Genomic DNA, 24701 nt, shown 5'->3' with positions numbered 1-24701 from the left:
AATTTTTACTTCTTAAAAAACTTTCTTGGGGCGCCTGGGTGGCTTAGTCGGTTAAGCGTCCGACTTTCGCTTAGGTCATGATCTCGCGTTTCGTGGGTTCGAGCCCCGCGTCGGGCTCTGTGCTGACTGCCAGCTCAGAGCCTGGAGCCTGTTTCAGTCTGTGACTCCCTCTCTGACCCTCCCCTGCTCACACTGTCTCTCTCTCTCTCCTAGAAATAAATAAAACATCAAAAAAAACCCAAAAACTTTTTTGTGGACTACTGACAAGATACCAATGTCTTAGGAAAAGGAACATTGTACAATCGATTCTCACGGTATAACCATTCTCATCCTGGGTATTAACTTCTGCTCCATGAGCAACAAGGAGAGCAACAACCTGAGGGTGACCATCTCGTGCAGCATACATGATTGGAGTCATAAGTCTCCTAACGAGGAGGAAGAAAAGAAACATCTGTGTTAATGTCAATATTAACAGCTACTCAATTTCATTAACTTTACCATACAAAATGCCAATGTATTGTTTTGAAAAAAGAAAAGAAAATGAAAGCTTTTAATAAATCAGGTGATTTAAAAATCCAATCTCCCAGCAAATAAATGTGAAGAAGACACTTAAAGTACTGAATGCTTACACAGCACCCTCTAGTGAAGACATGTGTTTAAAAAAAAATCACTAAAAAAGCCATACTTTTTGATATGAGATTTCATTAATTTACATATCCACATAGGAGAGTATCAGAGTACTATGCTTATGCTGGGAATATAGTGATGACTGACTCAAAAAAGGTCCCTGTCCTCTCAGGATCTCTCATACTTGTTAAATGCTTATTATATTTTATTTATTACATTTAATAAAAATAGAAGTTTAAAACCTTATTCTTATTTCTTAATGTAGTCTGTTATGATTCTATTTTAGTTTAAGGCTGAAAGAATTTTATCCTGACTTGGAGGCTTACTCTAATCAAGAAAGAGATTAGTTTCATAGTTTAGCCAGACTCTCAGACTCTTTTCTGGGAAAGCACAGTGGTTTCCCTCTCCTGTATCATTTCTCAAAATAGAGACTCAATCCCTCTCCTCCTGGAAGTTAGCTTCTTGTTCTACTACAAAGGATACCAGAAAGATTCTATCAGTTCTACTTGGGCTGAACTTAGTATCATGGTCTGTTTTAAAGGACGTCTGGGATTCTGGGCTCAATCTTCCTGAGTTGGCTCAAATATCTGATTTATATAAAGAACTTCACAAAAGAACAACAAAGTAAATAATTTCAGAAATCTGTTTTGATCTCAAGGAGGTTCATCTTGGTTACTTACATCACATACACTACCTATAAACAGAATATTTCTCTATAAGGTTTGTTAACTTAAGGTATAACCTGAATCTGATCCCTTCACACTAATGTCTAGCGCAAAAAGATTCACACATTTCTCTCTTTCTTATATTTCCTAGTGTATTAAAATTTCAGTGTCTTATTGGAAACTATACATTAAGGTAGCTGTCAAGCACTGCCTCTTCTATCTTGAATATCTCCTATACAGTGGCTTCATTAGACAGATAATCTTTACAAAGCAAAGAGTGAATTGCTTGGATAACTTAAGCAAGTACGGAAAATATACACAATAGAACAAAATTATTTGAGTCAACTAATTCAAATTCTCCACTAAGTCTAAATTAAACCTCTTGATGCCTCTCTTCTACCATACCTTCTCTGTAACAGCCCAAATCTGCTTCCAGTCTTCCCTATTTCACAAAACTACCATTAACTATACAACTCAGGCCTAAGACTAAACATCATTCATGACTCTTCTCCATCGCTCCACATATAAGTCATCAGCTGGTGCTACTGGCTCCACCTTCATAATGTATTCTGAATCTAACCACTTCTCACCATCTTGTTAGCCACTGTAAGCAGTCTAAGCTAAGCCATCATCATCTTTCTCTGACCTGTATTACTGCAACAGCCTCATAATTACTCTCCATGCTTCTGTCTTGGCCACTTATCGTTTATTCTCTTTGGAAATGCCAAGTTCTTCCCCTTCCAGGGACCAGGCAAGTTCTGTTCCTTCCACCTTTTCCTAGACCTTCATACTGCATACTCCTTCACCTTATTCAGATTCTCATTAAGAGGAGAAAGTCAATCAAAGCTGACAAACAAAATCAAATTTATCAAAATAAAAAGAAGACACAAATTACCAGTATCATGAATAAGAGGTGACATCAATACAGATTCTCCACATTTTAAAAGTATAATGGAATATTATGAACAAATTTCCACTAATATGACAACTTAGATGAACCAGAAAAATTTTTCAAAAGACTCAAACTACCAAAACACACCAAAAAATAAAGAACCTGAATAGTCTTAAATTTATAAAAAATTAAATTGGTAAATAAAACCCTCCCACAAAGAAAAGAGCAGGTCCATATGGCTTCACTGTTAAATTTCACCACACAATTAATGAAAAAAGTAATACCAATTCTACTCAGACTCTTCCAGTAAACTGAAAAGGAAAGAATGTTTCCCAATTCATTCTATTAGCAAGGATTACTCTAATAGCAGAAACCAGAGACACTGCAAAGAAAGAAAACTATAGACTAGCAATCTTCACTGAACATAGATGTCAAAGTCCTTAATGAATTTTGGCAAATAGAATCCATAAAGACATCAAAAGGATAATACATCATAACCAAGTACAGTTACCCTGGGAACGCAAGATTAGTTTAACATCTGACCAAAAAAAAAAAAAAAAAAAAAAAGAAAACCACCATTATCTCAGTAAATGCGGAACAAGTACTTTACAAAATCCGACATCTAATAAAATTCTTAGCAATGTTAAGAGTAGAAGAGAACTTCTTCAACTGGAAAATTTTACAGGTAACACCATATTTAATGGTGAAAGAATGAATGCTTTCCTCCTAAGATCAGAAATAAGACAAAGACGTCTGTTCCAGTCACTTCTATTCAACATTGTATTCCAAATTCTAGCCAGTGCAACACAAGAAAAAACCAGACATCTAGGTAGGAAAACAAGTAAAATTGTCTTTATTCACAGACAGCAGTCTGTCTACGTAGAGATCCCTACAGGATCTACAAAAAAAGCATTAGAAGTAATAAATGAATTAGTAAGGTTACAGGATACAAGACCTAATAAATACACACATTAAGATTATTATTTCAACTTGTGAATTTATGATAAGCCATAACCACAGAGAATTTAAAAAATCCACAGGGCAGAATAATTTCCAAATTATAAAAATCTAGCTCATATAGTTTAATCTCTATAAAAAACAACTTACAGATAAACACCAGTGTAGAACACAGAATCATCAAACTTTTATAACCTCAGCATTGACTATTAGAGAAACAAAATCATTATGCAGGGCTAAGCAGTTATCTCATTCACTGCTCACAACTTTATTAAGCAGAAAGTGTTCTCACTTTACAGATGAGAAAATACAGGTTTAGAAATAAAAGTGAAGTAACTTTTGCTAAACGATCACTGTTAGTGTGTGACTGAAGTAAGATTTTTGTGTTTATTCCCCACCCCTCATCTCCTGAAAATTACTTTTTGCAACCTATTCTGATAAAGAGAAATCTAAAGTTCTCTTTTTCTTACTCTGCAATATGGCAAAATTGAGAACCTAAATAAAGTTGGCTAAAATATACTCTGAAGGAAGTGACACTTGGGCAGAATATCCAGAGAAGGTGACATGAAAGTGTTGAGTCACATTTGCTTAAACCCCATTACTGAAAACTGTAAGTGAATTTTCTGATTTTCTGCTGAAATCTGTTCTGAAATTGCACTGAAAATTAAAGTTCTTTGAAATGTCAGTATCTCTTAGAATCCTGAACCAGCAGAGATTATAATTTTTGGCCAATTCACATGGACATAAATTGCTTCTTAGAGATGCCTACTTCCTCCTAGATAAGAAAAGTACTGGGCCACATAGTTTGCTTACTAAGAAGTTTCAGATTACTACTGAAAAATGGGTTTTAAAAATGTGGCATTGGTTTCTTCTAAGAAAAGCAGAATTTACCGAATAGAACAGCAAACTCCTGTAATAGAGTCTAGATTACCTAGAAGACTTATTACTTAGCTTCTAAACAGTTATTAAAGTTATTGATACCATCAGTAATGTTGCATGACAATTTTGAGAGGGGAGAGAACAATTCTTCCAGTGGTTTTACATCTACAGAAATTTGTAACATCTGCTGTGTCTTGCCTGTTACTGATTAACAAAATCTAAATGAATTATTCAATCTTATATACTCTTATGAACAATCTTAAGAGTTCATATAACTTCAGGGAAGTTATAAAACTTTATAATAAGTGGTCTACATGATAACAATGTGCTAATGATAACTTTCAGTATTAATTTCTATTCCTGAGATTTAATGTAAGAATTCTTTACTTCCAATTCACTCTTTAAATCACTTCAATTTTATCCTGCCTGCTCCTTCTAACAAAATTGCTTTGGCAAAACAACTATTTGGACTCCTTTTATTTTTCTAGCACTTAAAAGTATGATTTTAAAGGTCCTCCATGCTCTTTCCTTTTCACTACATAAACACCATGTCTGAATGATCTCACCTACTCTCCTGACTTTACTGTGAACACACTAATGGCTACTCAATCTGTATCTCTAGCCCAAGCTTTGTTCCTGGGCACAATATTACATCTGTCATTGCCACATGGTTATCCTAACAAAACATATATGCAACACATATCTAAATTTGAAGTCACCACCTTACTTACCTCTAACACACAAATCTATTATTACTTACCTCTGTGAATAGCATCACAATCCATGCACTGCTCAACCCAGAAGCCTGGAATTTATCCATGACTCCTCATGTGCTTTCATATCTAAGTCAGCATTCCTATGGATTTTACCTCTTTCCCATAATCTGTATCTGTCTACTTTGCTCTCTCTCCTTCCAAGTGTTCAGGTCCTCATCATTTCTTACATGGATAACTGCCTCCTTGTCTCTAGTCTTTCCTCCGTACTTGCAACTCTTATCATGTCAATTCACTGTTTAAAAATTTCAAATAAGTGTATCTATCATGCTAAGTCCTCTGTCTACCATTTTAGTACCTGCAATCCTATTCCATCCTAATAGACTTAGGTGATGTCTGCAGGTCATGGATTCCAATTTCTCTCTCCTCTGATGTCCTATACTTAGAGCACTCTCTGAATGCAATGTCTTTTCACTCTTTTCGTCAACAGGATTATTCATAATCTACCTCTAAGGTTTCATTTTAGAAGTCAACATACCCCCAATCTTTTGATGCTCCACCTCCTCTGAGATAGCAATCCCTCTCTCTTCTATGTTCTCTCAGCATTTTGTGCTTTTTTAAAAATCAGTTCAGCTATGAGGCCAAATGTATTTGTTCAACTCATCTCTTTTTTTCAACTAAACTGTAAGTACTTTGAGGATAATGACTCTGGCCTGTCTCTGTATCCACACCCATTCTACACAGTAACGCATAATGAACGGTCTGTTTCTATGTTTTGTGCCATGCTTACATTTAACACATGCAGGATTTTCTTATCTATTCCATCATTACATGTGTATTTATTATGTTTTTGATGCATCTATGTCCTTGCTCATTTTACATATATATTTGATCTTCTTGATTTAATAGGTTTTAATTTATGGATTTAGTGGCCATGTATTCTAGTGGGTACAAGTTTATGCTTATTATATTTTCATCGATTTTGCCTTTAATTATAATAGAAAGCTCTTTATTCTATTTACTGCATTTAATATTAGTAATACCTGACAATCTTGATTTCTATGAGTTTGCCTTCATTTGTAAAGGGCTATTTCATACTCCTTTATCTTCAACTTTTTTAATAAATAGCATTTAGCCATCTTTTGTTTTTTTAAAACCAACATCTCAGTTGATAAATTCAGCCCATTATCCTTTAGTGTAATGACTGATAACTTAATTGACAATATTTTTTTTTTGTTTTCATTGGTTCAATAAAATTGCTATTCACTACATTTTTCTGCCTTGAAAGTCTGATGACTCTGCTTTTCCTTTTCAAAAAAGTCATTAAACATTATCATATTTCTCTGCTCTTAGTAAAACACATAAGACCCTATGATATGTACGCAACATAAGATCTATTTCTCCTAATGAGGCTATGGTCTCCTCCACTACCATGTCTTAATTTTCTTGTGCTTTTAGTCTAATAGGGTAAGATCTTTTGAATACTTAGTTACTCTTAGGTTGCCCCCACTCTCTGTAAACTATAGCTCGTAGATTTTGTAGGCATGATTTAGTACTTATTTGAGTTTTACTTGTACTTTGTCCTGTTTCCAAAAACCTTATTTAGCATTCATATTTCACATTTCCAGACAGTATAATATTATCCATTAAATACACATACATCAAAGTTCATCTCCATTGCTTCCTCTTGTTTTCATCCTTTGTCTTCATGAGCTATCTGTTCTGATTCCTTTTTTTTAGTCTTTTCTCAAGTCTTTTTACTCATTCCACAAGTGAAATCATATGGTATTTGTCTCTTTTTTCACTTAGCATTATATTCTCTAGCTCTATGTTGTTACGAATGGCAAGATTTAATCCTTTTTATGGTGTATAATATTCCATTGTATATATATACCACCCTTTCTTCTTCCATTCATCAATGGACACTTGGGCTGCTTCCACAGTTTGGCTATTGTAAATAGTGCTGCAATAAACACAGGGGTGTGTGTATCCCTTTGAATTACTGTTTTTGTATCTTTGGGGTAAATACACAGTAGTGTGATTACTGGATTGTTGGATAGTTCTATTTTTAATTTTTTGAGAAATCACTGTCTTCCACAGTGGCTGCATCAGTTTGCATTCCCACCAACAGTACAAAAAGTTCCTTTTACTCCATATACTCACCAATATTTGTTGTTTCTTGGGTTTTTGAGGTTAGCCATTCTGACAGGTGTGAGGTGATATGTAGTTTTGATTTGTTTCTCTGATGATGAATGATGCTGCACATCTTTTCATGTCTGCTGACCATCTGTATGTCTTCTTTGAAGAAATGTCTGTTCGTGCTTTCTCGCCATTTTTTAAAATTATTTGTTTTTTAGGTGTTGAATTGTCTAAGTTCTTTATATATTTTGGATATTAACCCTTTATGAGATGCCATTTACAAATATCTTCTCCCATTCAGTGAGGGCCTTTTAGTTTTGTTGACAGTTTCCTTCACTGTGCAGAAACGCTTTATTTTGATATACTACTAAAAGTTTATTTTTGCTTTTATTTACCTTGCCTCAGGAGACACATTTAGAAAAATGGTGCTATGGCTGATGTCAGAGAAATTACTGCCTGTGTACTCTTATAGGATTTTTACAGTTTCAGGTCTCACATTCAGGTCTTTTGTATATAGTGTAAGAAAGTGGTTCAGTTTTCCCAATACCATTTGAAGAGACTGTCCTTTTCCCACTGGATATTCATTCCTCTGTTCTCAAAGATTAACTGTATCATTGTGGGTTTATTTCTGGGTTTTCTAATCTATTCCATTGATCTATGTGATTAATTTTGTGCCAGTTCCTTGTCGTTTTAATTACTACCACTGTTTAACAGAACTCGGGAGTCTGGAATTGTGACACCTCCCATTTTTTCAAGTTTGTGTTGGCTATTCAAGGTCTTTGGTGGTTCCATACAAATCTTAGGATTGTTTGTTCTAGTTCTGTGAAAAATGCTGTTGGTATTTTGATAGGAATTGCATTAAATGTGTAGGTTACTCTGGGTAGTATAGACATTTTAATGATATTTGTTCTTCCAATCCATGAGCATTGAATGTCTTTCCATAGCTTTGCATGGTCTTGAATTTCTTTCATCAGTGCTTTATACTTTTCAGAGTCACCTCTTTGGTTAACTTTATTCCTACATATTTTATTGTTTTTGGTGCAACTGTAAATGGAACTGTTTTCCTTCCATTTCATCTGCTTCATTTTTAGTGTATGAGGAACAGATTTCTTTACATTGATGGTATTCTGCAACTTCACTGAATTCGTTTATCTATTCTACTAGTCATTTTTCTTAAGTCTTTAGGGTTTTCTATATTTAGTATCTGGTTATGTGCAAATACTGAGAGTTCTATTTCTTCCTTACCAATCTGGAATATTCTTAAGGCAGAAATCCTTACATATTTTGAAATCAAAGAAATTTCCAGTGTGGTGGGTCCATAGTTTAAGAACAGGCTATTGGCTCCCTCCAGAAATACCTAGAACATTCTCTCTGCTTTCCCATCTTCCCAAATTCTCCCAACCTTACTAACACAGACAACTTAGTTCACATTTTTAGCTCCAAGTCTTTAGGAGTCTGGAAATCTAAGATATTCATGCAGGATCAGCTTCATCCCAGGTCCATAAATCTTCTAATGTCAAGCTTTTATAGGATTAGCTTCTCTGCATCTGGACTTTCCCCTGATGACTTCCCACCATTTTGCAGGGATAAGAAAAGGGGTCTGAGACCTCATAAGCACCCAAACATGTTAAACTCTCAGCAGTCTAAAGCTCAGGGAAAGCAAGTAGCTTAGAGTTGAGGACAAAGAGGAAAAGAATGATGTTCTGGTTGCAAATTCCCAGATATCCTTGTGCCATGTTTATAAACGCCTTTGCCAATCCAACTATATTTATACTCATTTTCATCTAGTACTTTTTAAATGTTTGTTTATGTTTAAGAAAAGTGGGGAGGAGCAGAGAGAGGGACAGATGATCCAAAGTGGCTCTGTGCTGACAGCAGTCAGCCCAATATGGGGCTCCAACTCACAAACTGTGGGGTCATGAACTGAGCCGAAGTCAGATGCTTAACCTACTGAGCCACCTAAGTACCTCTCTAGTATTTTTTTAATTAGGTATCTGTGTGACATTGTTTTTTAATATTTAAATATTTTGAGGCATATGAAATAATTTTGTTGTGAGGTTAAAATCCAGCATTTTTTATTCCTTCAAATAGCTATGCAAATCCCCAGCACTAAAATGAGGATCCATTTTCTTCCTTTAGTTTGAAATGCCATATTAATCATATATAATAATTTCATATACTCTTGAATTGCTTTATATTTTTGTTTTACTTCTAGAGACTAACAATAGCCATCTTTCTACTAATATCACACTGCTTTAATTATTGTAATTTATATTTAATATAAGGCTAATTCTGTATCATTACTCTTTAACAAAATGTATTAATTTTTGAAAATTACTTAATTCCTACATATAGCATTTTTTCCCTGAGAACTCTACAGATAATCACCACTATGAATTGGATATATTTTGAGATTTTAGCAAAGGAAAATAATAAATTTTACATGTATAAATATATGCAGAAAAAAAGTCAATTTTAAACATAAATAAATCATGCTATGCATGCAATGTTTCGATTCGCTAATAAATATAAGACTCTAATTTACCTCTGAGTATTGCTTTTTCTCACTCACGCAAGTTTTATTTAAATCATTGCTACTGCGAGGCTTAAGCTGTTCAGTTTTTATCACTTCTATTGTGATTTCTTCTTTAATCTACAAATTATTATAATGTTTAGTTTTAAGTACCAGATTTATGCATTGGAGAGGCTTTTGGTTGTTAAATTCTAAGTTCATTATACTGTTCTTAGTGAACACTTTTTTTTTTTTCACTTTCTTAAAAGGAATTTACTAAGGCTTCCTCTGTGGCCTAGAACATCACCATATTTTAAAAACAATCCACATGTATTTGAAAAAATCCCTATGAGTAAATTATGTTAGAGTCAGAATTCTAGATAAATGTCAATTAGATACACTTGCTAAGTGTGTTATATTTCCTATCTTTACCTTTTCCTATATCTTTATTAAAATCTTCAAATGATCATAGATCTTCTAACCTTTTTAAGAAGCTTACTAGCTTCATTTTATATATTTTAAAGCCACATATACTGAAACTATCTTGTTAAATTTTTGCTTTTAACGCCAGAGGTCTTTTTTGTCTTGGTATCTACCAGGTATGAATATTTGATAAATGAATAACATATTTTTATCACTTTATTTTCAACTGTTACATATTATTTTATTTGTCACTCTCACTGGATTTTGGTTTCAGCCAATATGAGTTACTGTTTTTTAGCCACTGAATTTTACCAATTAGATTACTTTTCTATTAATATAGTTAGACTTATTTCTGACATAGTGCTTTTTATTTACTATGTTTCCATGATAAATACATGCTTCCATGACTCCTTTTCAGTCTTGTTAGATCAAATTCTACTTGTACTGTCTAAAAGCATTCCTAAGCTTTGATTTGAAAGTTTACAACACACCCTTTTCTTTCAGTATTTACTTTTAATTCCTTCTCACCTTCTTTTATTTTGCTTCATTCTCTCCTCAGCCACCCAAATTCCAAAACTGTCAGCATGGAAATTTAGTATAACTTATCATTTTATCATAAAAGCTCTCTTCTTTTAAATTATTCTTTTCTAAATAGTTATTTAGATTTACCAATATATTTATTCACTTCTCATTCAACATTATTTCTTATATACCATTATTTCTTCTGGGTTTATGTTTCCTTTTGGAGCAAACTTTTTAGATGTTATTTTTAAGAGTCAGAAGAATAGTGATTCTTGGCCAGGAACACTTTCCTATGAAATATGTGGATGTCTTTTAGTTTATCAAAATGACTGGAGGGAGCTATTGGCATGTAATGGGTGAGGGCCAGGGATGCTAAATATTATGCAATATACAGTACAATCTCACTCAAAATGTGAATTGTTCCTGTGCTGAAATAACTCTGTTTTCATATACATGAAAATGTCTTTATTTTGTCTTCGCTCTTGAGTGATAGAATAGCTAAATGCAGAATCACAGGCTCAAAATTTATTCCTCAGATCATTTATCTTCTTTCATATAGTTTTTATTTATAAAGTCTGTTATCAGATGATCATTTCTTGATAGAAACTATCTTGAAAAATTGTCTTTTCTACAGGTAAATTTTAGGATTTTTGCCTTTATTCTTGATATTCTGATGTTTATTGTGATGTGCCCATATATTTTAATTTTTAATTAAAAATATATATCTTCATGTGTATGTATACACAAGATCTTGTTTTCAAAGATCTTTAAATCCTAAGGATATGTGCTTTAAGTTTGGGAACTTTCTTGGCTATTTTTTTTTTCTTTTATATTTATTTTTGAGGGAGAAAGAGAGTGTGAGCAAGGGAGGGGCAGAGTGAAGGAAACAGAGAATCCCAAGTAGGCCCCACACTGTCAGTGGAGAGTCCAACACAGGGCTCAAACCCACAAACCATGAAATCATAACCTGAGCCCAAATCAAGAGTTGCACGTTTAAAACTGACTGAGCCACCCAAACACCCCTGGACTGTTAGTACTTCAAGTATAGTCTCTTTCATTTTCTCCTTCTGAAACTCTTATTAGATAGGTATCAGAACTTCTGATGAGGTTCTCCATATGCCTTTGTAGCTCTTCATGTCATATTCTAGGACATTTCCTCACATCTACCTTCTAGTTCATTAATCAGCAGTTCAGCTGAATCACATGTACTGTTATTCACAGATACTTACTTTTAATATTCAACAATAGGTTTGTCATTTAGTGGAGGCAAATGCTTTTACTGCTCAGAAAAATAGTCCTTTTAGAATTCTTCTGGGTTTTTTTTTTTCCACTTGCTCTAGTCTAAGTTGCTCTTTTGTGTAACTTGTTGTCCCTATTTTATGATGCTTACATTCTCCAGTTTTTGATGATCTGTGATTGTGTACCCATCTTCGAGCTTTTAAAACCCTCTTAAACATGGAAAATTCAAGCCAGCAACCCTGGCCTTGCCGATCAGTACTGCAGTTCTTAGTGATTGACAGAGAGGGTTCCTATCTATTTCTCTCTTTAGAAAGTTACTCCTTTTCCATTCCAGAGATAACTACCTTTTCTGTTTTGAAACGGACTTTACTAAAGCTTTATGGATGTCTAAAATTTGTTGTGGAGGAGCAACACTTTTAGCATATGTTCAATTTAACATCTTGAAGCCATAAACCTATTTTTCAGAAAATTCCTGGTCTTTTCTTTTGTCATGTTTTTCTCCCAGAATTAGTAAAATCATTTCATGAAGTTAAAACAATCTGCTTGGCACTCTGAGATGTTAAATTTTACAAACTAATTTAGATTAAAAAAAAAAACAAATGTCTTTTTTTAATGCTGAGTCATCCCAGCCAAGAACAGGACACATCTATTTATTCAATATCCTTTTATTTCAGTGTAGTTATAAACTTTTCTTCATTTGGGTCTTTCACATGTCTTGTACACTCACTTTTAGATATTTATGTTTTTTGCTCTTAACACTGGGATCCATTATCTCACTGTATTCTCAAGCTGATTATTATTTGTAAGTTGGAAACCAACTGAATTTTGCCTACTAGTATTTTTAAAATTGACTTATTTTTATGAATATTATTTTGAACAATTTCTGGGTTGATTATCTTGGGGTTTACTAAGCATATACTCATATAATCTAAAATATTATATTTTATCCCTTCTTTCCTAGTAGTTTAATCAGCAGTCATAGTTAAATGGTTTAAAACAGGATTTGGAAAAATTTTTCTGTAAAGGGCAAGAGAGTAAATATTTTGGGTTTTATGCGACATGCAAGGCTGTGTCACAACCACTCAAGTCTACTCCCATAGCACAAAAACACACACACAATACATAAATGAGTGAGCATAGCCCTGCTGCAGTCAAACTTTAGAGGTTTGCAAACACTTGATTTAGAGCAGAAGTATTATACTTGTAAGTATAAGTGAGTCAGTCTTCCTAAGTTCAAATCTAGTGTTCAGCATTTATTGGCTGAAGGTAGTTTCTTAAACTCTTATTGCCTCAGTTTCTACAACTTTATATGGACATAATTGTTTCTACATCTGTGGCACCTATTTGTGATATTACCATAATTTGTGGTAATGAGATAACAACGTTCCACAACCAGAGTGGTACTAAGCATGAAATAAATGCTCTGTCATTATTACCTATCTTTATTATTTGTATCTCTTGTTTTCTTCTTTTGCATAACTGAATTGCCATACAATTCCTAAAACAGTGTTAAGACAAAGAAATAGTTTATAATAAGCATCCTGACCAGGATCTTCTTGGCATTAATGCAAATGCTACTGGTGTTTCTCTGTTAAGCATATGACTTGTTTTGGTTTTAGTTATGTGTTTATGAAATTAAGGAACTATTCATCTAATCAAGTTTCACTAAGGTCGTGAAAATTGGGATTTGATTTTAACATTTCTAAAAATATCCTTTTTAGGGGCATTTGGATGGCTCTATTGGTTAAGCAACCAACTTCAGCTCAGGTCATGATCTCACAGTTACTGGGTTTGAGCCCTGTATTGGGCTCTGTGCTGACAGCTGGAGCCTGAAGCCTGCTTCAGATTCTGTGTCTCCCTCTCTCTCTGCCTCTCCCCTGCTCACGCTCTGTCTCTCTCTCTCTCAGAAATAAGTAAATAAAAATAAAAATGCTCTTCTTGGCATCTGTCATGATGGTAAACCCCCTTTTAAAAATCTCTTGACCTATTTATAAAATATATTTCTCCAATACTGAGCCATTTTTTTGTTGACGTGAATCCCATATGATCACTATATTTGCTGATAACATTCATTTTGCTGACAGTTCATTAAGGCTCTGGGATTTTTGTATTTATATTTGTAACTGAGATTGATTTACAAAGTTTGTTGGAGTGGATTTTTTTTTACTGAATTTCATAATTAGTGTTTGCTTTATAAAAAACAACTGAAAAGCTTCTCTTTTTTATACATGAAAATATTAAATTGTATTAGTGTAATCTATTCCTAAGAAATCAAAAAGTAGTATCCTGTTCAACACTCTGAGCCTACGGCCATTTTTGGAAATTAGATTTCTGACAACTTTTATGTTGTGACAGAAATCACAACGTAAAAACTAAAAACAACAAAAAAAGCACAAATAAAAAGATACTAGAAATAGCATTTTCAACACATATAACAGAAGCTAAAATATCCAATATACAAAAAGTTCTTATAAATCAGTAAGAAACATGTGGACCACCAAATAGAAAAATGGCAAAGGTCACAGGAAATTAATTAACAAAGAAACATACACTAACAAAAATGTGGAAGACTAATCAATTACTATCGAAAAGCATGCAAACTATAATGAAGTATACCATTATATACGAATGAGATTGGAGAATTTAGAATATCAAAAATATCCGGTGATACCTCTGTGTAGGTCCTCTCAAAAACTGCTGGACGTAAGATAAAGTAATCCAAATTTTTCAGCAAACAATTTGGCAACACCTATCACAATTCTAAAAATACATTATTTTTGAGTCAGCAACTGTACTTTAAGAATATGTTTCACAGAAAACTTACTCATGTTTCCAGAGATGTTGACTGTAGCATTTTTTTGTAATACTAAAAACTGAAAACAATCCAAATGTTTTTCCATAAAATATTAGATTAAGCAATGATAACACATGCATACAGTGGACTATTATGCAGCCATTACAAAGAGAGAACTGTAGATATACTACGGGCAGTACAGTGTCTGCCAACACTGGTGAAAAAAGCAACTGAAATACACTATATAGTATATATATAATCCTATTTAAAGATAAAGAAAACAAAAAAAAATGCTAACACATGGAAGAAATTCTGTAAGAATATAAAATAACCTGCTATAGAGTAGGAAAAAAGAAGACTTCACTTTCTAGGTTACATATTTTTTAAAAAATTTTTAACCAGAACCTTTTGTGATCAGAATTTTAAGTAGAAATACATTTTGATAACTCTCTTGAGGTAGAGTGGAAATTTATCATTCATGGCCCTTACAGGGTGAGTGGCTCAGGTAAAATCCCAACTTTGAAGTGAGATCACTAAAGAGCTGTAGGGGAAACAGATTAATCCTGAAACCCAAATGATCTTCAGGTAAAATTACTTGCTGTTTCCGATTCTGGATACACAGTCTCTGGCAAGAGCAAGAGCTGTTTAGCTGGACCTCTTGGTTCCAACTGATCCTCAACCTACTATCAGAATAACCTTTATAAAATACTATCACATTTCTTTTTCTTAAAATTGTTCAACAGCTTTCAGGATGAAATTCATAGTTTTTAGCATGGCTCACAGATTATTACCTAGGCACTGCCAAATTGACTCAATTTTTACTCTAATAACATATGATCTGGTTAATATAACTTACAATCACCTGAATAAAACGTGCTCTCTTATTCATCTCCGCCTGCAGAGGTGCCACCCTCTACATTAAACATTCTTTTCTATCATCTTCCTTTGACCAGCTCCTATTCATTCTTCAAATCTCAAGAAAAAGCTATAGGAATCTTCCACTTGACATCTTTATCTCAGTTAAATTCTCTCCTAATTTTTATTCCTAGATACATCCTCTACTACCTCTAGTCTTATTCTATTTTAAATGTCCAAAGTCTTTTTTTTTTTTTTTTAATGTTTTTTATTTATTTCTAGGAGAGAGAGAGAGAGACAGCAGGGGAGGGTCAGAGAGAGAGGGAGTCACAGACTCTGAAACAGGCTCCGGGCTCTGAGCTGGCAGTCAGCACAGAGCCCGACGCGGGGCTCGAACCCACGAACCTCGAGATCATGACCTAAGCTAAAGTCGGACGCTTAACCTATTAAGCCACCCAGGCGCCCCAAAGTCTTTTAATCTCATCTATTATTTTCTCAAATTCTTGAGGCAGAGAATGGATGTTACCTTGTATCTCGTAGTGCTTAGCATATATTGTTTGACTAAACCCAGTTGAATATACTAGTGATACTGGATTTTTTCCTTCATCTATCAAAGTTCCCCAAAATTGTTAATGGTCAAGAGTTGGTTAAAAAAATTAAGTTTACACATATTATATTATAATTAATTTTTTCCTGGATGATGCACAGCTTTGTATCACTTTTAAATTATTTCATTTCAGTAAAACGTCCACTAGAGGGCATACAAGGAAAAGCAGAAATAAAACTCTCAATGTGACGGGGAAAAATGTACCTTCATAATGATTTATTTATTATTTCTCTGTATCAAGGGTAAAATGATAGGTTTGTCTGCATGTAACATTTTTATTGTACAGTTCAGTATTATCTACTGTTTTTACTCTGCTTAAAATAATCAGCTTTTAGCTGGGAGATTAATGAAACTATGAAAAAGAAGATTTAGACAATAAAATGCTATGAATTGGACATCCAATTTCAACTTGCAGAGTAGTTTTATTATATTAACCTCCTACTAACAAAAGCTGTAAAAGCTGACAAAATACAAAATATGTTTGAAGGCCTTACAGAAAACCAAGGCAGACAGAATATGAGAAGCCAGTATCTTGGGGGAGAAAAGAGGCATTTGTTGAATTGAGTCTTAAGTTCTTTGTCACTTTTTCTCTTGAGACATTTGCCAATTCCTGGGTAGCATGAACAAAAAGCAGGGCCTGTAGGCCTTCTTATGGGACTAGAGACACAAAAATTGGAGTTCAGGGCTACCAAGCAAGAGCTTTAAGAATTAAGAGTCTGGGAAAAAAGAAATAGCAGAAAATAAAAAGGACCCTGCAGAGAAGTGATATTCTGCTGTGCTTTAACCTTCAAGGTATATGAACATTCCTAAGAAACATGAAATATGGGGGTGGGGGGAAGAGGGAGGAAGACCATCAAACAGCTGCTAAGAGGCTGTAAAGTTAAGGGCTTTTAGCATTCCCATAAAACTAAGAAGACAAAGTTTCTCATTTATAACCTGTAAAGGGTGAGTGACTCAGGTAAAATCTCAACTTGGAGTTGAGATCACTGAAGGGTTGTAGGGGAAAGAGATTAATCCTGAACCAAAACCTTGAATCATCATAATCCCTGATTAGATCAATGTTCTAATTCCCAGCCAGAAGCAAATTAATCATTTTCTGGAAGTAAACAGACATATACAAAAGTTTATACATAATATCCAGCATTCAATCAAAAATCACTAGGCATTCTAGGAGACAAACTCTATGACCAAAAGAGAAAGAGACAATTAAAAAGACCTCTAGATGTTATGAGAAACATACTGTAAAATAAGTGTGGTTAATATGCTCCAGAAAATAGAAGACAAAGAAAAAATTTAATAGAGACCTGAATTTTAGGGAAGATGAAAGGTAAGCAGAAATTATGGAACTGAAAAATAGGATTTACTGAAATTAAGAAATTAATAGATGAGTTTAACAGCAGATTAATTACAGCAGCAGATTAGTAACCTGGAGGTTAGGATAAGACCAAGAGAAAATACCTACGGTGAAATATGGAGGGGAAAAGGGTGGAAAATAAAGAAAAGATTGTTAAGAGACATATGTGATATAGGTGTAATGGTCTAAAGTCCATTTGGAGAGACAAGGAGAATGAGGCAAAAGCAATACCTGATGACATACTGGCTGAAAAATTTCCCAGACTCTCAAAATAAACAACAGATTTAAAATATTCTATAAACCCTATGATGAAGAAGTTCAAAGAAAACTATACTTAAGAACATTATAGCAAAGTTGCCTAAAACAAGAAACAAATAGAAAATTATAAAAACCATCAGAGAATAAAATACAATACCTTCATACATAATACCTTCCACAATAGACTAACAACTATCTTTTCAACAGAAACAAAGGAGGCCAGGAAATAGCAAAATGATTGCTTTAAGATACTAAAAGGAAATAACTTTTAATGTAAAAGTCTATGCTCAATTAATTTTCAAAATTAAAGTGAAATAAAGTTTTCAAACAAAAACAGACTTTATCACCAGCAATACACAAAAGAAAGGTTTTCAGAAGAAAAATGATCTCTGATTGAAACATGAAAATATAAGATGCAATTAAGAATACAAGAATGAATGTATGAGTAAATCTAAATAAGAGTTTATATAATAACAACATAATTGGTAACAATAATAAAATGGTAATTATGTGCTGTGGGGTTTAAAACACATAGAGATTTAAAATATATGACAATATCACCACAAAGGTAGGAGTGGGATGGACAAATCGAGTTAAAATATTCTGATTCCTGACATTGTCCAGGAATTGTCAAAGTCCTGGTAAATAATGGACTTTTATAAGTAAAAAGTACATGCTACAATCTTTAAAGTAGCCACTCTAAAAATAATAGAAGAATAAATAACTAGCAATATAAAAAAATGAATAATAAAGCAATTAATCCAAAAACAGTCTTGGGAAAAAAGAGCACTAACTACATTAAAGACATATAACAGTATGTACCTTAAATGCCAATGAACTAAATATTCCATGTACAAGGAAACTACTGTTAATCAGTCTGATTTTAAAAACCTGTATGGTTTATTATTTTTTAAATGTTTGTTTATTTTGAGAGTGAGAGTGTATAAGCTGGGGAGGGGCAGACAAGAGAGGGAGAGAGAGAATCCCAAGCACATTCTCACAGAGCTTGATAAGGGGCTCAATTTCACAAACTGTGAGATCATGACCTGCACTGAAATCAAGAGCTGATGCTTAACCGTCTGGGCCACCCGCACGCCCCAGATGCTTACTTTACGTAAAAGCACATAGAAAGGCTAAAAGCAAAGAACGGAAAAAGATATACTATAGAAACATAAAAGAAAGGTGATATAACCATGCTAACTTTAGACAAAGTGCATTATAATAAAGAACCACTACTAAGCATACAGAGGAACACACTTCATAAGAATAAAAGGTCAATGCATCAGGAATATAGTGGCCTTAAAACGGAAGTAAAATTGGCCAAAATGGAAATCACAGTAAATGACAGAACAATCAAGCAAAAAAAAATCAGCAGTCACTGAGAAGATCTATAAATAAATAGAACAAATAAATGTGGCCTAATTAATACACAAGAACCATTATACCCAACTACTGCCCAATTATTAGTAGCAGTGAATGTGGAACATCTGCAAAAACTGACCACATTCTGGGCCATAAAGAAAATCTCAACAAGCTGTAAAGATTTGAAATCACAGAGAGTTATGTTCACTGACCACAGTAAAATTAAGACAGAAATCAGTAACAAAAAGAAAACTAAGAGATCAAAAAAACTGTGATATACTTAAACACTGTACTATTTATCAGCAATAAAGAGAAGCAAACTACTGATACATAATACATGGATGTATCTCAAAATTATTATGCTCAGTGAAGAATTCAAATATGAAGAATATATAATGTATGATGCCCTAAATGGAACACAAACCAGAGTAGAAAAAAGTAACGGTGGTGGCCTCTTGGTTCAGAGAATTGTCTTGGAAGAGATCTAAGGGAACTTCCTAGGGAAATGGAAAAATGGTCTGTATTTTGAAAAGGGTATGAGCTACATAGATGCATTTATTTGTCATTCTCCAAACTGTACACATAAGATCTGTGCATTTCATTTTATAAATCAGATCTCAATGAAAAAGTAGAATAAAAATATACCAAATTATATTACATAATGTTTACAGATGTATGGATGATTATACGTAAGTACATGTGGATAATTATATGTATACAATAAAACCTTGGATTGTAAGTAACTTGTTCTGTGAGTGTTCCACAAGATGAGCAAACATTTCTAACAAATTTTAACTTGATAAATGAGTGTGAGGTCTTGCAGTACAAGTAGTACGTAATGCCAAACATCGCATGATCACAACTAAGCCAATGGTTCTCGTTCTCTCTCTCTCCCTGCAGGATTGTGGATGATCATCTCCCATGCTCAGATACTCAGTCTCAGGCTACAGCATTTGGCAGAAAATCAGTGATTTTTCAGAACGTTGGAAAGTGCCTACAATTGGCACTAGTATATTTTTTGTCACTTCAAAGTACCTATGGACAGTCCTTTGCTTTTCCATACATGCGTAGGGTTAGAAATGCTTTGCTTCATTCTAGGTCAGGATGCCTGCAGATAGAAACCCTTTCTTCTGCTGCCTTTTTTGCAAGTTACATTAAATACGGCATATGACAAGAATTAGTAATATTGCACTGTAGTCAAAATCCATGCAAGCATATACAATAGCCCTCATGCAGAAAAAGATTACAATGAGCCAAAAGACAGCAGTAATTTCGTTAGTTACAGTGAAAGTTGTCCTACACAATAACCCTCCTCTCTTTTGGCTTTCTCACACCAGCCACAAAAAGTTTTCAAAGATAAGTGCAGGTTAATTTATTTATTTTTCTTTAATTTTGTATTACAGTATTATAATAATTTTTTTTAAAACTCTTTAAGGTTTATTTTTGAGAGAGAGAGAGAGAGAGAGAGAGAGAATCCAAAGCAGGCTCCAGGCTCTGAGCTGTCAGCACAGAGCCTGGTGTTGGGCTCAAATTCACAAATCCACAATATCATGACCTGAGCTGAAATGTGATGCTTAACTAACTGAGCCACCCAGGTGCCCCGTAATCATTTATATATGCATAATTTTGGGATGTGGAACAAATCATCTGAGTTTCCATTATTTCTTATGGGGAAATCTTCTTTGATATAAACAAGTGCTTTGGGTTACAAGCATGTTTCTGGAACGAATTATGCTTGTAAACTAAGGTTTTACTGTTAAAAGTATTATAAGTAAACATATTATTTCTATACATATTTCTATAAATATTTATATATTAATATAAAATCTAACTGGAGCAGGAAAAATACATGCAAATTACAAGACTTGTAAGAAGTGAAGTGAATATGAGGAAGATACACAGGGTCTTTAACTACACTGTATTATTCTGTACATATTTAAAGCAATATTAGAATCACTAGGCAAAACATGGGTTTTCAAAGACTAAATGAGGTATATCTTCGATACGCAGAAGTTTGGAGTGTTTTTTTCTTTATTTTTAATAAGTCTTATAGGCTTTATAATAAAGCCAATATCCATTATAATACCAATGGATATTAAAAATTAGTATTTTGGTTAAATTAAGATCCAGTTAATTCTTGACTAAGGTCCTAATTATAATGTGCACAGTTCTATAAAGATATAACAGGAGATATTAAACTTTCCCAACAAGAATGGATTCACTTCTATGTATAGGTATTCATGCAGCTGCTGTCCTAATACTGGAATGTGGGGTAAATTTTTTCAAAAGGAAATATAATTGTAGCAGTATGCTTTTAAATAATGAGAATACCATCTATACGTGTGTACAAGATAGCATAATGGAAAGATAAATCATTTCTTTTTAGATGCTTCATTGTGTCAGCAATCCATTCTTCTTCTATTAAACTATTAATATGTAGAAACTATTAAACTATTAATACATAGAAAGTAACTTATTCTGGTGGGAAAATGCTGAAATAGAGTATATTTAAGAAAAAAACTTCAATCATGATAGAAATCTTAAAATGTTATTTTTACACTGCTCACTTCTTCCAGGACTTCTAGTAACAATTGGACAACCCTGAATTAAAAAAATACAATTGGACACAAAACTACTAAATAGGTAACAAATTGACTATATTTCATATGATCTATGATACCATCAAATTTAGGAGGCATACTAATTTCAGAAACACTAACTGATATGTGAAAAAAAGTGTCAGAATATATGAAATACAGTTGGTTTTTAATTCAAATTATTTTGTGTGTGAAAATTTATATAGTGGTCTAAATCTAATCAATACCAAAGTTCAAAGACAGACTTCTGAAGAGGATAGATTATAATTTCTCTCTTTAAAAAAAATGTTTATTTGAGAGAGAGACAGCATGCAAATAGGGAGGGGCAGAGAGAAAGGGAGAGAGAGAGAATCCCAAGCAGGCTTTGCACTGCCAGTGCAGAGCCTGATGCAAGGCTTGAACTCACAAACCATGAGATCATGACCTGAGGCGAAATCAAAAGTCAGATGCTTAACTGACTGAGCCACCCAGACACCCCCACAGATTATAATTTCTAAGTACAAAGCATTTGAAAATATTATATTCACTACTTGTGTCATCTTTTTGAGGAGTGTTGGGCAAACTACAGCTTCACTTAAAAAAATCATTCTTTCAGCAATTAGAACAGATTTAAAAGACTAACTGTTGAAGTCATAGTGTACCTGACTTTCCCATTTAGCCAACAACCTGTACCTTTTCTTTCTTGCTAAGCTACTAGAAAGGATAGTTCATATCCATTCTTTCCACATTGCCAACTCTCATTTACTCCTAACCCACCACACTGATAATCCAGATACCCATCATACTGAAATATTTATCATTTTAAAATTTCAGTCAAAACAGGGGTGCCTGGGTAGCTCGGTCGGTTGAGTGTCCAACTTTGGCTCATGTCATGATCTAACAGTCTATGGGTTCAAGCCCTGCGTCAGGCTCTGTGCTGACAGCTCAGAGCCTAGAGCCTCCTTTGGATTCTGTGTCTACCCTTTTCTCTGCCCTTCCCCTGCTCATGCTCTGTCTCTCTCTTTCTCAATAAGAAATTAAAAAAAGTAAAAAAAAAAAGATTTAAAAAAATTTTCAGTCAAAACAAAAGGTAAGAATATACTTACTTATGCACTTATTAAAATGATAAAAATGTTTGAAGAAAACAGTAAAATAAACACATCAGTTTCACTTTTATAAATCAGTAAGAAATACGCATTTAAGAAATTGTGGCTCTTATAAAAGCACAGGAAATACTACCAATTTAAATAAATGTGACATTTGGTAAGCACCTACTGTGAAATTGGCAGCATGTTAAATATTTGCATATTCATTATCTTATTTCAATTCTCACAGCTACCTTGCTAGCTAGTTAGGTATCACATCTACCAATCAGTGAAGAAACTGAGACTTAAATGTTTCAAAAAGATTTAATGGTTATATTAGCTTAGACAAGTTGTTAAGATAGTATTTGGTCCCAGACATTAGCCTCTAAGTCACGTTTCATGTTTTCTGTGGTATAAATGGATTAATATATTACTTCATAAATACTATGTTTCAGTTAAGTTTTGGAAATAAAATAGACAAATAATCATTCTGTGTCAATTCTATTTTTTTTTAAATTTTCTTAATGTTTGTTTTTTTTCTGAGAGAGAGAGACACCGTGAGCAGGGGAGGGTCAGAGAGAGAGGGAGACACAGAATCTGAAACAGGCTCCAGGCTCTGAGCTAGCTGTCAGCACAGAGCCCAATGCGGGGCTCGAACCCACGAACTGTGAGATCATGACCTGAGCTGAAGTCAGACGCTATAAGAACTTGATAAATATCACATGAAAGAACTGTGAAGGAATAAAAAAATATGTATGGTGCTAGGGTAGTCAAGTGGGTCACAGGTAAATCCAGATTTTCCTATAGGAAAGCAATGAAAGAACACCACGAGACGTATAAAAACGTCCTCAATCAGATAATCACCCATCCAAAATCATAGATGGATGAAGATGAACAAAAGTACTCTTGTGGGCTAAGTATGGGAAGAAAGCATCACAGACTATTAATATGGCAGCTAAAGACACAATTTGAGGGGCGCCTGGGTGGCTCAGTCGGTTAAGTGTCCAACTTTGGCTCAGGTCATGATCTCACGGTTTGTGGGTTTGAGCCTGCGTTGGGCTCTGTGCTGACAGCTAGCTCAGAGCCTGAAGCCTGTTTCAGATTCTGTATCTCCCTCTCTCTGACCCTACCCTGCTCATGCTGTCTCTCTCTCTCTCAGAAATAAATAAAACATTAAAAACAATTTTTTAAGACACAATTTGAATGCACAGTGAGGGAAGAAGAAGATACTCTAAACTGAATAACAAAAGGAAAAACATAAAGGTAGAAATGACTGTGTATCTGAGGAATAATGTTGAAATAGAATAAAAAAGAAGTTAGATATTAGAGAGTAATGAGAAGTAATTAAGGTGGGATCAAATTACAGAGAGTTTTGGCTTTCACTTAATAGACAAAAAGAAGTGTGTTCTATAGGTAACAGCAGACAAAACTGACTAAAGTACAGACACAATACAGTAAAAAATGTCATTTAGGAGGCTATTAAAGTACCTCTTAAGGTAGAATTATAAATATCAAAGTTGCAATGAATTTAAGAGACATTATAACATTTTTGTAATTTTGTATTTTTTATTTTGTATTTTCAGAGGGTGTGCATGTATACATGAATGAGTGAGGGACAGAGGGAAAGGGAGAGTAAGAAATCCAAGCAGGCTCCACACTGTTACCACAGAGCCCCATGCAGGACAATATCTCACTAACCATAAGATCAGGACCTGAGCCCAACCCTTAATTGATTGAGCCATGCAGGGGACCCGATTTTAAGAGACATTATAAAGAACAAATTAGGGACAGATTATATATAAAATTAAATGAAAAAGTCTGAGATAAAATACCAATTTTCCTCACTACAAATTTATGTTCAAAACTCAAAATTATTTTAAGCATACAGTAAAAAGGAAATACAATTGTTGTGCCCTGAAGAAAATACATTTAAGGTGACATGGTAAATCATCAGAACTGTCCACCCAATATTGCTGATTCTCCTGTGACACAGTAAGATTATACTTCCTCAACTTCCTTGAAGCTAGATATGACTGCGTGACCACAATAAAATAAAGAAATAGTATGGGTCTCTTCCAAGTGAAAGCTTTAGTAGCCACCACACCACTTACCAGTGGCGCTAGATACCAGTAAAAGTCAAGTAAGAATTTGGAAGGTATTTGTTTTGTTTGCTTTAAAGTCTTGGTTTCTGTGCATGTGTTTTCAGAGACTAGTGTCAAAGGCTTTTATCAACTAGCTTTTT

General features: G+C 33.9%; 1 protein-coding gene across 3 annotated transcripts in view; it reads right to left on the bottom strand.

Annotated features, from left to right (window-relative positions):
* ASZ1 (ankyrin repeat, SAM and basic leucine zipper domain containing 1) overlaps positions 1-24701 on the bottom strand; it is a 49910-nt gene that overhangs the window by 14199 nt on the left and 11010 nt on the right. For all 3 annotated transcript variants that reach the window (XM_039222884.1, XM_039222883.1, XM_039222886.1), the window contains exon 5: positions 314-425. In XM_039222884.1, coding sequence (XP_039078815.1) covers positions 314-425 — 112 coding nt within the window. The remainder of the gene's footprint in view (positions 1-313; positions 426-24701) is intronic.

The sequence above is a fragment of the Hyaena hyaena genome, unplaced genomic scaffold, assembly GCF_003009895.1.
Source record: "Hyaena hyaena isolate Hyena2069 unplaced genomic scaffold, ASM300989v1 scaffold_1206, whole genome shotgun sequence".
NCBI classification, from domain to species: domain Eukaryota; kingdom Metazoa; phylum Chordata; class Mammalia; order Carnivora; family Hyaenidae; genus Hyaena; species Hyaena hyaena.
Note: the sequence above shows the minus strand (reverse complement) of the source record. Positions and strands in the feature narration are given on the sequence as shown.